Source organism: Caretta caretta, chromosome 1, assembly GCF_965140235.1.
Source record: "Caretta caretta isolate rCarCar2 chromosome 1, rCarCar1.hap1, whole genome shotgun sequence".
NCBI classification, from domain to species: domain Eukaryota; kingdom Metazoa; phylum Chordata; order Testudines; family Cheloniidae; genus Caretta; species Caretta caretta.
The window spans coordinates 118740694-118754583 of NC_134206.1; the positions used below are offsets into that span (position 1 = coordinate 118740694).

A 13890-nucleotide genomic window follows, 5' to 3' on the forward strand; every position below is an offset into this window, starting at 1 on the left:
GGGGTTGCTGCTACTGTGTAGCAATGCCGTACCGCGTCTGCCAGCACCCAGGAGACATAGGGTGACGGTTCCCTGAGCGGGCTCCATGCTTGCAGTGGTATGGCGTCTGCACAGGTAACTCAGGAAAAAAGGCGTGAAATGATTGTCTGCCCTTGCTTTCATGGAGGGAGGGAGGGAACGGGGGCCTGACGATATGTACCCAGAACCACCCGCGACAATGTTTTAGCCCCATCAGGCATTGGGATCTCAACCCAGAATTCAAATGGGCAGCGGAGACTGCGGGAACTGTGGGATAGCTACCCACAGTGCAACGCTCCAGAAGTCGACTCTAGCCTCGGTACTGTGGAAGCGCTCCGCCGAGTTAATGCACTTAATGCACTTTGAGCATTTTCCCCTCCCTTCGTGAAAGCAAGAGCAGACAATCATTTCGCGCCTTTTTTCCTGAGTTACCTGTGAAGACGCCAAACTAGGGCAAGCATGGAGCCCGCTCAGCTCACTCTCACCGTACGTCTTCTGGGTGCTGGCAGATGCAGTACTGCATCGCTACACAGCAGCAACCCATTGCCTTGTGGCAGCAGATGGTGCAATAGGCCTGATAGCCATCGTCGTCATGTCCGAGGTGCTCCTGGCTGCTCCGGTAAGGTCTGTCAGGACCGCCTGGGCAGACATGGGCGCAGGGACTCAATTAGGAGTGACTCGACCAGGTAATTCTCTTTAGTCCTGCTGGCAGACCTATTGCACCATCTTCCGCCGAGCAGGCAGGAGATGAGGATGGCTAGCAGTCCTACTGTACCGTCTGCTGCCAGCCAAAGATGTAAAAGATAGATGGAGTGGATCAAAACAAGAAATACACCAGATTTCTTTGTATTCATTTGCTCCCCCCTCCCTCCCTCCCTCTGTGAAATCAACCGCCGATAATCATTTCGGTGAGATCTGTCAGGGGCACCTTGAAAAGTTTAATGGAAATTCAGTCCTGCCTGAAATACTGAGGGAAGGGATAGCTCAGTGGGTTGAGCATTGGGTTAAGCATTGGTTTGCTAAACCTAGGGTTTTGAGTTCAATCCTTGAGGGGGCCATTCTGTATGACAGTTGTTTTGTTTCTCCTTGATGTAAAGCCACCCCCTTTGTTGATTTTAATTCCCTGTAATCCAACCCTGTAAGCTGTGTCGTCAGTTGCCCCTCCCTCCATCAGAGCAACAACAGACAAACATTCTGCGCCATTTTTCTGTGCAGACGCCATACCATGGCAATCATGGAGCCCTCTACGATCACTTTGGCAATTAGGAGCACATTAAACACCACGCGCATTATCCAGCAGTATATGCAGCACCAGAACCTGGCAAAGTGAAACTGGGCGAATAGGCGACGTCAGCATGGTGACGAGAGTGATGAGGACATGGACACAGACTTCTCTCAAAGCACGGGCCCTGGTAATGTGGGTATCATGGTGCTAATGGGGCAGATTCATGCGGTGGAACACTAATTCTGGCCCCGGGAAACAAGCACAGACTGGTAGGACCGCATAGTGTTACAGGTCTGGGACGATTCCCAGTGGCTCGAAACTTTCGCATGCGTAAGGGCACTTTCATGGAATTTTGTGACTTGCTTTCCCCTGCCCTGAGGTGCAAGAATACCAAGATGAGAGCAGCCCTCACAGTTGAGAAGCGAGTGGCCATAGCCCTGTGGAAGCTTGCAACGCCAGACAGCTACTAGTCAGTCAGGAATCAATTTGGAGTGGGCAAATCTACTGTGGGGGCTGCTGTGATGCGAGTAGCTGACCCAGTCAAAGATCTGCTGATATCAAGAGTAGTGACCCTGGGAAATGTGCAGGTCATAGTGGATGGCTTTGCTGCAATGGGATTCCCTAACTGTGGTGGGGCCATAGACGGAACCCATCTCCCTATCTTGGCACCGGAGCACCAAGCCGCCGAGTACATAAACCGCAAGGGGTACTTTTCGATAGTGCTGCAAGCACTGGTGGATCACAAGGGACGTTTCACCAACATCAACGTGGGATGGCCGGGAAAGGTACATGACGCTCGCATCTTCAGGAACTCTGGTCTGTTTCAAAAGCTGCAGGAAGGGACTTCACTCCCAGACCAGAAAATAACCTTTGGGGATGTTGAAATGCCTATAGTTATCCTTGGGGACCCAGCCTACCCCTTAATGCCATGGCTCATGAAGCCGTACACAGGCAGCCTGGACAGTAGTCAGGAGCTGTTCAACTACAGGCTGAGCAAGTGCAGGACGGTGGTAGAATGTGCATTTGGATGTTTAAAAACACGCTGGCCCAGTTTACTGACTCGGTTAGACCTCAGCGAAACCAATATTCCCACAGTCATTACTGCTTGCTGTGCCCTCCACAATACCTGTGAGAGTAAGGGGGAGACGTTTAGGGCGGGGTGGGAAGTTGAGGGAAATTGCCTGGCCGCTGGTTACGTGCAGCCAGAAACCAGGGGGGTTAGAAGAGCTCAGCAGGAAGCGCTACGCATCAGAGAAGCTTTGAAAACCAGTTTCATGACTGGCCAGGCTACGGTGTGAAAGTTCTGTTTTTCCTTGATGAAACTCCCCCCAGCTTGGTTCACTCTACTTCCCTGTAATCTAAGCACCCTCCCCTCCTCCCTTCGATCACCACTTGCAAAGGCAATAAAGTCATTTGCAAAAAGAAAAGGAGTACTTGTGAAACCTTAGAGACTAACGAATTTAATTGAGCATAAGCTTTCATGAGCTACAGCTCACTTCATCGGATGCATAAAGTGGAAAATACAGTGAGGAGATCTATATACACACAGACCATGAAAAAATGGGTGTTTATCATACACATTGTAAGGAGAGTGATCACTTAAGATGAGCTATTACGAGCAGGAGAGTGGGGTGGGGGGAGAGAAAACCTTTTGAAGTGATAATCAAGGTGGGCCATTTCCAGCACATTTCCAGGAGTTAACAAGAACGTCTGAAGAAAAGGAGTACTTGTGGCACCTTAGAGACTAACCAATTTATTTGAGCATGAGCTTTTGTGAGCTACAGCTCACTTCATCAGATGCATACTGTGGAAACTGCAGTAGACATTATATACACACAGAGACCATGAAACAATACCCCCTCCCACCCCACTGTCCTGCTGGTAATAGCTTATCTAAAGTGATCATCAAGTTGGGCCATTTCCAGCACAAATCCAGGTTTTTTCACCCTCCGCCCCCCCCCCCACAAACTCACTCTCCTGCTGGTAATAGCCTATCCAAAGTGACCACTCTCTTCACAGTGTGTATGATAATCAAGGTGGGTCATTTCCAGCACAAATCCAGGTTCTCTCACTCCCTCACCCCCCTCCAAAAACCACACACACAAACTCACTCTCCTGCTGGTAATAGCTTATCAAAAGTGAACACTCTCCCTACAATGTGCATGATAATCAAGGTGGGCCATTTCCAGCACAAATCCAGGTTTTCTCACCCCCCCCCCACCTCCATACACACACAAACTCACTCTCCTGCTGGTAACAGCTTATCCAAAGTGACCACTCTCCCTACAATGTGCATGGTAATCAAGGTGGGTCATTTCCAGCAACAGTGTGGGGAGGGGGGAAAGGAATAAACAAGGGGAAATAGTTTTACTTTGTATAATGACTTAACCGCTCCCAGTCTCTATTCAAGCCTAAGTTAACTGTATCCAATTTGCAAATTAATTCCAATTCAGCAGTCTCTCGTTGGAGTCTGTTTTCAAAGTTTTTTTGTTGAAGAATAGTCACTTTTAGATCAGAAATCGAGTGACCAGAGAGACTGAAGTGTTCTCCGACTGGTTTATGAATGTTATAATTCTTGATATCTGATTTGTGTCCATTTATAAATATAACGTTGAAAACAGATTCCAACAAGAGACTGCTGAACTGGAATTAATTTGCAAATTGGATAGAATTAACTTAGGCTTGAATAGAGACTGGGAGTGGTTAAGTCATTATACAAAGTAAAACTATTTCCCCTTGTTTATTCCTCCCCCCCGCCACTGTTCCTCAGACGTTCTTATTAACTCCGGGAAATGTGCTGGAAATGGCCCACCTTGATTATCACTTCAAAAGGTTTTCTCCCCCCCCACCCCACTCTCCTGCTGGTAATAGCTCATCTTAAGCGATCACTCTCCTTACAATGTGTATGATAAACACACATTTTTTCATGGTCTGTGTGTATATAAATCTCCTCACTGTATTTTCCACTTTATGCATCCGATGAAGTGAGCTGTAGCTCACAAAAGCTTACGCTCAAATAAATTGGTTAGTCTCTAAGGTGCCACAAGTACTCCTTTCTTTTTGCGAATACAGACTAACACGGCTGCTACTCTGAAATAAAGTCATTGTTGCTTCACATTCATGCATTCTTTATTAATTCATCACACAAATAGGGGGATAACTACCAAGGTAGACCGGGAGGGGTAGTGGAGGAGGGAAGCACCAGGAGGGGTGGTGAAGGAGGGAAGGACAAGGCCACACAGCACTTTAAAAGTTTAAAACTTATTGAATGCCAGCCTTCTGTTGCTTGGACAATCCTCTGGGGTGGAGTGGCTGGGTGGCCAGAGGCCCCCCTACCGCATTCTTGGGCGTCTTGGTGAGGAGGCTATGGAACTTGGGGAGGAGGGCGGTTGGTTACAGAGGGGCTGTAGCAGCGGTCTGTGCTCCTGCTGCCTTTCCTGCAGCTCAACCATACGCTGGAGCATATTAGTTTGATCCTCCAGCAGCCTCAGCATTGAATCCTGCCTCCTCTCATCACGCTGCCTCCACCTTTCAGCTTCAGCCCCCTCTTCAGCCCACCACTTACTCTCTTCAGCCCGCCACCTCTCCTCCCGGTCATTTTGTGCTTTCCTGCACTCTGACATTGTCTGCCTCCACACATTCGTCTGTGCTCTGTCAATATGGGATGACAGCATGAGCTCAGAGAACATTTCATCACAAGTGCGTTTTTTTCGCCTTCTAATCTTCGCTAGCCTCTGGGAAGGAGAAGATCCTGTGATCCTTGAAACACATGCAGCTGGTGGAGAAAAAAAAAGAGACAGTGGTATTTAAAAAGACACAGTTTATAGAACAATGGGTACACTCTTTCACGGTAAACCTTGCTGTTAACATTACATACATAGCACATGTGCTTTCGTGACAAGGTTGCATTTTACCTCCCCCCACCGAGTGGCTAGCCCCCCGCGTGGCTAACAGCGGGGAACATTTCTGTTCAGCCACAGGCAAACAGCCCAGCAGGAACGGCCACCTCTGAATTTCCCCTTAAGAAAAGCACCCTATTTCAACCAGCTGACCATGAATGATATCACTCTCCTGAGGATAACACAGAGAGATAAAGAACGGATGTTGTTTGAATGCCAGCAAACATACACTGCAATGCTTTGTTCTGCAATGATTCCCAACTACGTGCTACTGGCCTGGCATGGTAAAGTGTCCTACCATGGTGGAAGAATAAGGCTGCCCCCTCCCAAGAAACCTTTTGCAAAGGCTTTGGGAGTACATCCAGGAGAGCTTTATGGAGATATCCCTGGAGGATTTCTGCTCCATCCCCATGCATGTTAACAGACTTTTCCAGTAGCTGTACTGGCCACGAATGCCAGGGCAAATTAATCATTAAACACGCTTGCTTTTAAACCATGTACACTATTTAAAAAGGTACACTCACCAGAGGTCCCTTCTCCACCTGGCGGGTCCGGGAGGTGGCCTTGGGTGGGTTCGGGGGGGACTGGATCCAGGTCCAGGGTGAGAAACAGTTCCTGGCTGTCGGGAAAACCGGTTTCTCCGCTTGCTTGCTGTGAGCTATCTACAACCTCATCATCATCATCTTCATCATCCCCAAAACCTGCTTCCGTATTGCCTCCATCTCCATTGAAGGAGTCAAACAACATGGCTGGGGTAGTGGTGGCTGAACCCCCTAAAATGGCATGCAGCTCATCATAGAAACGTCATGTTTTGGGCTCTGATCCGGAGCGGCTGTTTGCCTCTCTGGTTTTCTGGTAGGCTTGCCTCAGCTCCTTAAGTTTCACGCAGCACTGCTTCGGGTCCCTGTTATGGCCTTTGTCCTTCATGCCCTGGGAGATTTTGACAAATGTTTTGGCATTTCAAAAACTGGAATGGAGTTCTGATAGCACGGATTCCTCTCCCCATACAGTGATCAGATCCTGTACCTCCCGTTCGATCCATGCTGGAGCTCTTTTGCGATTCTGGGACTCCATCGTGGTCACATCTGCTGATGAGCTCTGCACTCACCTGCAGCTTGCCACACTGGCCAAACAGGAAATGAAATTCAAAGGTTTGCGGGACGTTTCCTGTCTACCTGGACGGTGCATCTGAGTTGAAAGTGCTGTCCAGAGCGGTCACAATGGAGCACTCTGGGATAGCTCGCAGAGGCCAATACTGTCTAATTGCGTCCACAGTACCCCAATTTGACCCAGAAAGGCTGATTTCACTCGAAAAAAAGGGCTTCATCGTGTGGACGGGTGCAGGATTAAATCGATTTAATGCTGCTAAATTTGACCTCAACTCCTAGCGTAGACTAAGACTATAAGACTATACAACACTGCATGTGTGTCTACCATTGTTAACAGTTTCATACTGCCTTTCAAGTTCTAGTTGCAAACAAATATAAAACAGAACAAGTATACAAGCCTCTTGAATTGCATGCTTTCTGCCATAAATGTAGGGGTTTATATTAAATAGTTAGGAATGTTAGTCAGATCCTGGAGCTAGTATAATTTGTGGGGAAGTAGGTTAAGAGGGTTGACTATTAGAAATCCATTGGGAAGGAGACCTTGTTGAACTGGCATGTATGTAATTGAACAAACCATCTTATGCGTTACTTTTGGATTTTCTTCCCCTCTGTTGTGTTGGCAACACCAGAATGAATAACCAGTTTGACACAAATGAGGCCCTATTCTGAGGGACTCTGAGTCAAAAATCAATACAAAGTCACCTTCCCAAGATAGTAAGTACAAGTGTTATTTTCTACTGCGGTTGTGCGATTTGATTCTGAAAACCAGAATGGTTATATCAACCAATTTTCTAGTTTGTGTTAGCCAGATCATGGTCTACTTTATTCTTCTTACATCCTATATACTATTAGATACTGGTATTAAGAATATTTAATAACTCAATAAAACCTAAATTCAGCGCTTCGGTCCTTTACTTTAGATAAGCAAGGAATATTAAAAGAACCCTAAGAAAGGTGGTACAGGTAATCAGTTAAGCAGTTGCTTAACTAAGATTTGTTTTTATACCATATATTTCTTACACAGTATGACACACAAAATCCAAACTTTCAGGGTGCCAAGATGGATATCATAATTCCTGTATTTTTTTCTATTTATGGTAGTAATAACTCTTAAGACTCAGTTCAGCAGAATATACAAGCAGAATCCTCACAACTCTAGTCTGCACAAAGCCAGGAAAATCCCTCCATAATCATTTTACATGGTCTTACATAATGTAAATATAACCTCAAGGGACAGTAACTTCTCCTGGTTGGTAGGCTCTCTAGTTTTGTTTTGTTTTTTAACCGTACCTCCTGTTTTGGAACAATGCATAATTCAGCCCTTGGTAATTAGAAAATAATTTCCATTGGACAAGTCCATTGTTGAAATTTTTAACATGTCACAGGAACAATACACCACTGAGTATTATCAGCCTTACAATGAGATGTGAACACCTACCAGCCTAAAAACAAAATCTACTTGCCTGTTCTTTACCATGATGATGGTTAAAGTGAGAAAGTTTATAAAATATTGCTCACTGATTTAAAAAAACCATTTGTTCTAGGCGAGTAGAATTTTGCAGATCTGGTCTACATTGTACCCTACTGTTTAACAACATCAATAATTAGTAAACTACATCAATTATTCTAATTATTATGTTGGGTAACCATGAGTATTTCTGAGTGACAATTTAAAAATATTTTTGATGATAAAAAACCTTCTTTTCTTTTGAGTCTTTTTAAATTCTATATCTTTTCAACAGTGTTAATATACAGGCTAGGAATCTTTCTTTTTTTTTTAAAGCAGGAAAACATATATGGTTTGTTACTCTATATCATTTGTTTAAATCCAAAAACCTGTTTAGTGACTACACCCCAAAGCTTTCCATCCAAAATCTCTTAACTGCCTCATTAACCACTTACATTTCTACTTTCTATTCCAGTGGTTACCAGACTTGTTCCACCACTTGTGCAGGGAAAGCCCCTGGTGGGCTGGGCCAGTTTGTTTACCTCCGCGTCCACAGGTTTGGCCGATCACGGCTCCCAGTGGCCGCGGTTCGCGGCTCCCAGTGGCTGCGGTTCATGGCTCCAGGCCAACGGGAGCTGCTGGAAGCGGTGTGGGCAGAGGGACATACTGGCTGTTGCTTCCAGCAGCTCCCATTGGCCTGGAGCAGCGAACCGCGGCCACTGGGAGCTGCAATCGGCCAAACCTGCGGATGCGGCAGGTAAACAAACCGGCCTGGCCCGGCAGGGGCTTTCTCTGCACAAGCGGTGGAACAAGTCTGGGAACCCCTGTTCTATTCTATTGTTGAGTTTGAAAGCTTGTTCCATATTTCATCATCCTTTTTATAAAGAGATCCTGCCTTAACTTATATATGCCTCTCTCCTTAACCTTACTTGCTAGTACCTCTTATTTTAAATTTTACCATCACAAACAGTTTCAATTTGTCTTTTTCCTTCAGTTTTCAGTATTACGGTTAGCAAGATTCCTCTTTCTAACCTCCCACTTTCTTCTTAGGGCCTGTTCTTTGTTGCCTGTGTATTGTGTAATCATTTCCGCCGTTGCAAAGTGAACACAGAATACTCCCAAACCAAAATGGCAATGTTTTACATCTATTCTGTATATGTTTTGCATGGATATAAACCACTAACATATGGTGCAGAACAAGGATGAATAAGGCCACCTATTTTCTACTCTGTGGATGGCAGATGTGCTGGCTAATTTTTCCTCACAATTATATAACTGATAGCACAGACACCCTGAGTTATAAAGATTGCCCTCTGTTGCATCAATTCAGTCTCTGCAATGTCTGTTCTAGAATGCAGCTGGGATGGCACATTTGCACACGGTATTTGAAAATCAGATTACTTTTCAGTTAGAATTTACAGGAATAATAATCTAAGGGCTAAAATGAAACTTCTTATTAGCATAACATCCTATGCCCATCAGTGCAGAACGCACTCGATTTGGTGCTTCCAAGAAAGCGCAGTATGTACCACAGAAATCCAAGGGTTCACACTCTTTATTGTACAGTTTCATTGTTTAAGGTTTTTATTTGTATTACTGAGGGCAGAGAAGGGGATGGTGGTGTTGATGTATATATGAGGCTCCATCATGCAGATGGTGGGTGGTTAAACAGTTGAAAGGGAAACTGCAAACGAGAATTGTTCATTTGTTAATGATAGTCTTGCATCCGCTTAGAAAAACACACACCTGCAATTCTCAGAATCCTCATTAATTACAATCTTTGTTTTATTTGCATTCAGGTTTTTTTTCCACCATGGGTTTGACTGTGGCATTTAGTCACAACTCTGTCTAGGTGTGCAGGGGAGCCACACCACTCCAGGAAAAGCACTTGGAAAATGCTGTCGACCATACGTCCTTTAGCTCCCCAGCTTTACAGGGGTAGACCAATCTGAGACACCCCTTTTAAAACATGCAAAATATTCTGCTCCCCACTCCTATTCCTTTAAGATAAGTTGCTCCTGTATCCAGTTCATTCTGAAACTCTGGGAAAGAGAGTGATCCTTGGAGAACATGCAGCTGAACAAGTTTCATAGATTTAGTTATATATTTAATTTAAATGTATAGTCTGAAGTAAAAACCACATGAATCAAGTAGTTCTGGACCAGCTCTAGAATCCATATAATTCTCTGTTCCTCATTGTTCTGTAAATTTTATCTGAAGTGATAGTAAAATCAATTGTATTTCTAGGTATTACTAGTGCATTTTAGCAACATATTAAATATCTACACAGTAGTTTTAAGGCCATAATAACTGGGTAATGAAACAGAATTATAGCCATTCTTTTCAGTGTTTATCATTCATACTCAAGCACATCCTTACTTCATAGTGTATATCAAACTCTTCCTATGAACTAATCTGAAATACAGATTTCAAGAAGCCTTAGCCTGTCCTCTTCCCACGCATCAATTGAGAGCAGGATGTGGTCCACAGAGTGTACGCTAAACTTAATTTTTAGAATGTTCTATTAATTGCTGTGTTTTAATAAAGAGAAGTTACTAAAGGTCCAAACCTTGCTCTTAGCTAATAGAAAAATACAGTTGCTTCTATTTGACCTGAGTAGCTAGTCAAATTTCAGGGTGCTGGGGATGTTCCAGTTGGAAGCTGAAATTGAAGGCCTCTAGTATTGTAAGAATTTGTAGGATTAGAAACTGGGACCATGTGGGTTCTTTGATTTCCTGAACCAGTGCAGACTGCTCTTCCTGCTCTGCCCCGGAACATACTCCACAGGCCAGACTAAGGTGCGGCTCTCAGCCTGCTCTCTGGCGAGGCACTCAATTGGGCCTCCCCCTCTTGGAGCAGAACAGCCCCATGCTCTCTGAGTGGGATGCCTTCTACAAGCCTTTGTGACTCTCTTAGATGACGAGCATCACATCCGTTCTGCAGAGGCTGCCCTCCGGAAGCCTCGCCAGGAACAAGGGCTGGCCACCTCTTACGTCATCCATTTCCGACGGCTTGTAGCTGATACTGGGTGGAATGAACCCTGGATGGCAGGGGCTAGCTAGATGGGAGTAGCTCCAGGCCAGAACCTCAGCCTCCATGACAAATATTGTGACTACTTGGATGTGTTCAGGAAGAAGAATGCAAACTTACTACCCCCACATAGAGACTATGACTGCCCAACGGACCTACAGGCCAGGGCCAAGGTGCCCTACAGACGGATATACTCCGTGTCTGAACCAGAGCTGGAGGTGCTACATAGGTATAAACTGAACCCATAACAAAAGTTTAACCCAACTCACAATACTAATCAATTATTCCTCTGCCAGATATGAAACAATATTGGAAAAATAAAAATAAAAAAACAGTACTGCAAAAACTTTAGTCAAATACTGCCATGCTAGCTCACAAAGGTGAAAAACATCCCAGTCTCAAGTACTGTGAAAAATAAAGTAGACCATACATACTAGGGTCCCAAACTTACTGCAAATCAGATCAATCGGCGTGCTTCATTGACTTCAGTGGGAGCTGACCCCAGTTCTAAATGATGTTTACCTCATTTACCATAATGAAAACTAGAAGTCACTAGTACTTCAAACCATCTTGACGTTTATATGCCAGCAATTGCAAAACTCATACAGAAATATTAGGTATGTGCCTATATCCCTGAAAAATATGAAAAGTTAGCTATTGCATAATGCTGCATATTTTTAACAGTTACCGAGAACAAAAATAGTTATGGACAAAAACAGTGCCAGATTTTGATATCCTTTGATATCCTTACTCAGAAAGGATAGCACTTTACTTTAAAAGTAGTACATGGATTTTAATGGAACCTCATATAGAATGCAACATGATTCAATGTGAGTAAAGTTCTGGAATCTGACCCTCCAATGCCCCCAGTGAAATGGAAAGGTAACTTGATCAATCAGGATATAATTAGTTAATATAAAGTAAGGCATCTTAGATACTGTAACAAAAACTAGTGACAAGCCTACTGACATCACAGCATTCCATTTTAAATGACTTATACTTTTGCTCCATCACTACCGGTTTGTTTGGATTTTCTTTTTTAAACAATATCTGATTCAATGTGGGTGTTCTTTCCTCAACCTTCTTCCTTTAGACGCTTCAAAGGGTAAATTTCTGAGAGAGCTTTTATGCTGGTTCCTATTGTTTCATACTTAAGTTAAAAAAATGTTTAATCTGAACATCAAGACCTCGTGAATTTGTATAATTCAGAACTCCTATACCTCTCAGATGCTGCCAATGTAAACTACCTAAAGAGCAGAGAATTAACTACACTTTATCCTCTCTCTGACTGATTGTGTCATAGTACCTCAAAAATATGCAGTAGGGAGCCTCTAAAATCCCAGAAATTAGAGTTTGGATTTTCCAAAGGGGCCCGAGAGCATTAGGCATCCAAATTTCAATCCTTTGAACATCCATCCCAACGCAGAACGTTAAATCACCTCACTCTCAGCATCATGGGACACCAAAAAAATAAGACCAGCACATTTGTCAAATGAATTTGTACATAGTCCCCCCTGCTCCTTATTTCAGATACTGTATCCGAACATACTATTTGTTCCTTTATTTGCTGTAACAAACTTTTAGACAGATTACACTGAAGTTTAATAAACACTCTTGCAATTGGGCCAGATCTTCAGCTTGTGTAAATCTGCATAGTTCCATTGTCTTCAGTATTGCTACCCCAATTTACATCTGCTGAGGATTTAGATCTTCTAGAAAAAACAGACGTCTTAAAAGTTAGACACAATTCTAACGGATAAATCAATCAACACTTTGTATTGTCATATATAATCCATATTTCTCAAGTGCTGAAGTCAGTTGCCTTGGGGATGGTGCAAGTAACCTTTGATAAATTTTGGGACTCTGTGAAAGCCTAACAGATGCATTGGCCTCTAGGAAACTGGAATCTAAGTGGGTAGATGTGGCAGCCCAGCACACAGCCCCTCACCTCAATTTCCTGTCTTAGATCCCCAAATAAACATCACACTGGATTTTTCCAGTCCAGTCACAACAGCCCTTGTTAGGGAGCAAAGTTCAAAACTAAACACAGTCTAGCCAGGCACAATCCAAATATCCTTAGTATGGTGGAAATCCTTCCTCCCTTAGCAGGCTACTCCCAGCCCTTCCTAGCTAGAGCAATTCCCCAGGTCTCAGAGCCTTCCTTGCAGGAATCTCTCTCACAATTTGCAGTCTCACTACCGCCTCCTGAGCTTTCCCCTTGCTGCAGCCACCTTATGCACTTTATAGAAAATTGCCTGATTCCCCTCAAGATAAGGTGTCCGTTCTGTAATCAGGATTGTCTTGACCCCAGGCTCTCCAGCCCAAGGGCAAGCACACTGTTACAGTGGGCCGAAAAGAGTTTATGTTACCATGGCTTTGATGAAAGACAGGCATTGCAGAACAGCCAATGTTTTAGTAAAATGGCAGTATTCTTTACATTTATTCTTATGTCTTTATAACTCAGAAAATATTTGACTAATATGAGCTATTTCTTTAATCACAGCAACTTCAAATGGTCCATGGTCTAAATCCAACCTACATTAACACAGAGAATATCTTGAAAGAAGTCACAGTTCTTAAAACTGTACTTTGAGGCTTGCAGTAAATTTATAGGTTTCAGAGTAGCAGCTGTGTTAGCCTGTATTCGCAAAAAGAAAAGGAGTACTTGTGGCACCTTAGAGACTAACAAATCTATTTGAGCATAAGCTTTCGGGAAAGCTTATGCTCAAATAAATTTGTTAGTCTCTAAGGTGCCACAAGTACTCCTTTTCTTTTTAGTAAGTTTATAGTCAGTTAAATAGAGAGAAAAAGTAGCAGTGTACGATGCTAGAGAATTTTTCTATTTCTTTCAGTCTTTTTAGTTGGAAATATCGATATGAGGAATGGTAATATAGCTACTAAATTCAGACTCATATGGTCATAAAGATGTATTACTCACATCAGTGTATCAGACAGCTTCTTCAATCTTGCTTTCTTTGTAAATGCAATTATCTTGTTCTAGCACTATGCATAATCCTCTAAATTACTAACAAATCACATACTCCTAATTTATGGAGGATTGCAGTTTAACCAATATTTTTACCATGAACTATAGTTATAAAACATTTTTACTGACGCTGTAAAAAACATGAGTAAATCAATCTTTAATAAAAAGAACAGGAG

General features: G+C 43.5%; 2 protein-coding genes across 7 annotated transcripts in view; both read right to left on the bottom strand.

Moving 5' to 3' along the window:
* Positions 1–13890, bottom strand: part of NPAS2 (neuronal PAS domain protein 2) — a 199227-nt gene that overhangs the window by 128734 nt on the left and 56603 nt on the right. The window lies entirely within an intron of this gene.
* LOC142070077 (uncharacterized) lies at positions 4479–6064 on the bottom strand. The gene is made up of 2 exons (XM_075123082.1): positions 5667–6064; positions 4479–5018 (listed from the first exon to the last, which is right to left on the bottom strand). Exons 1-2 carry the CDS (start codon positions 5887–5889, stop codon positions 4576–4578), a joined length of 666 nt encoding a protein of 221 aa, XP_074979183.1. The 5' UTR covers positions 5890–6064; the 3' UTR covers positions 4479–4575.

Bases quoted from the DNA above. Each gene is read 5' to 3' on its own strand.
- LOC142070077 (XM_075123082.1), bottom strand. From the start codon at position 5,889: ATGTTGTTTGACTCCTTCAATGGAGATGGAGGCAATACGGAAGCAGGT. The intron at 5,019-5,666 runs GTGAGTGTACCT...TTTCTCCACCAG, and splicing joins AGGTGGAGAAGGGACCTCTG to CTGCATGTGTTTCAAGGATC.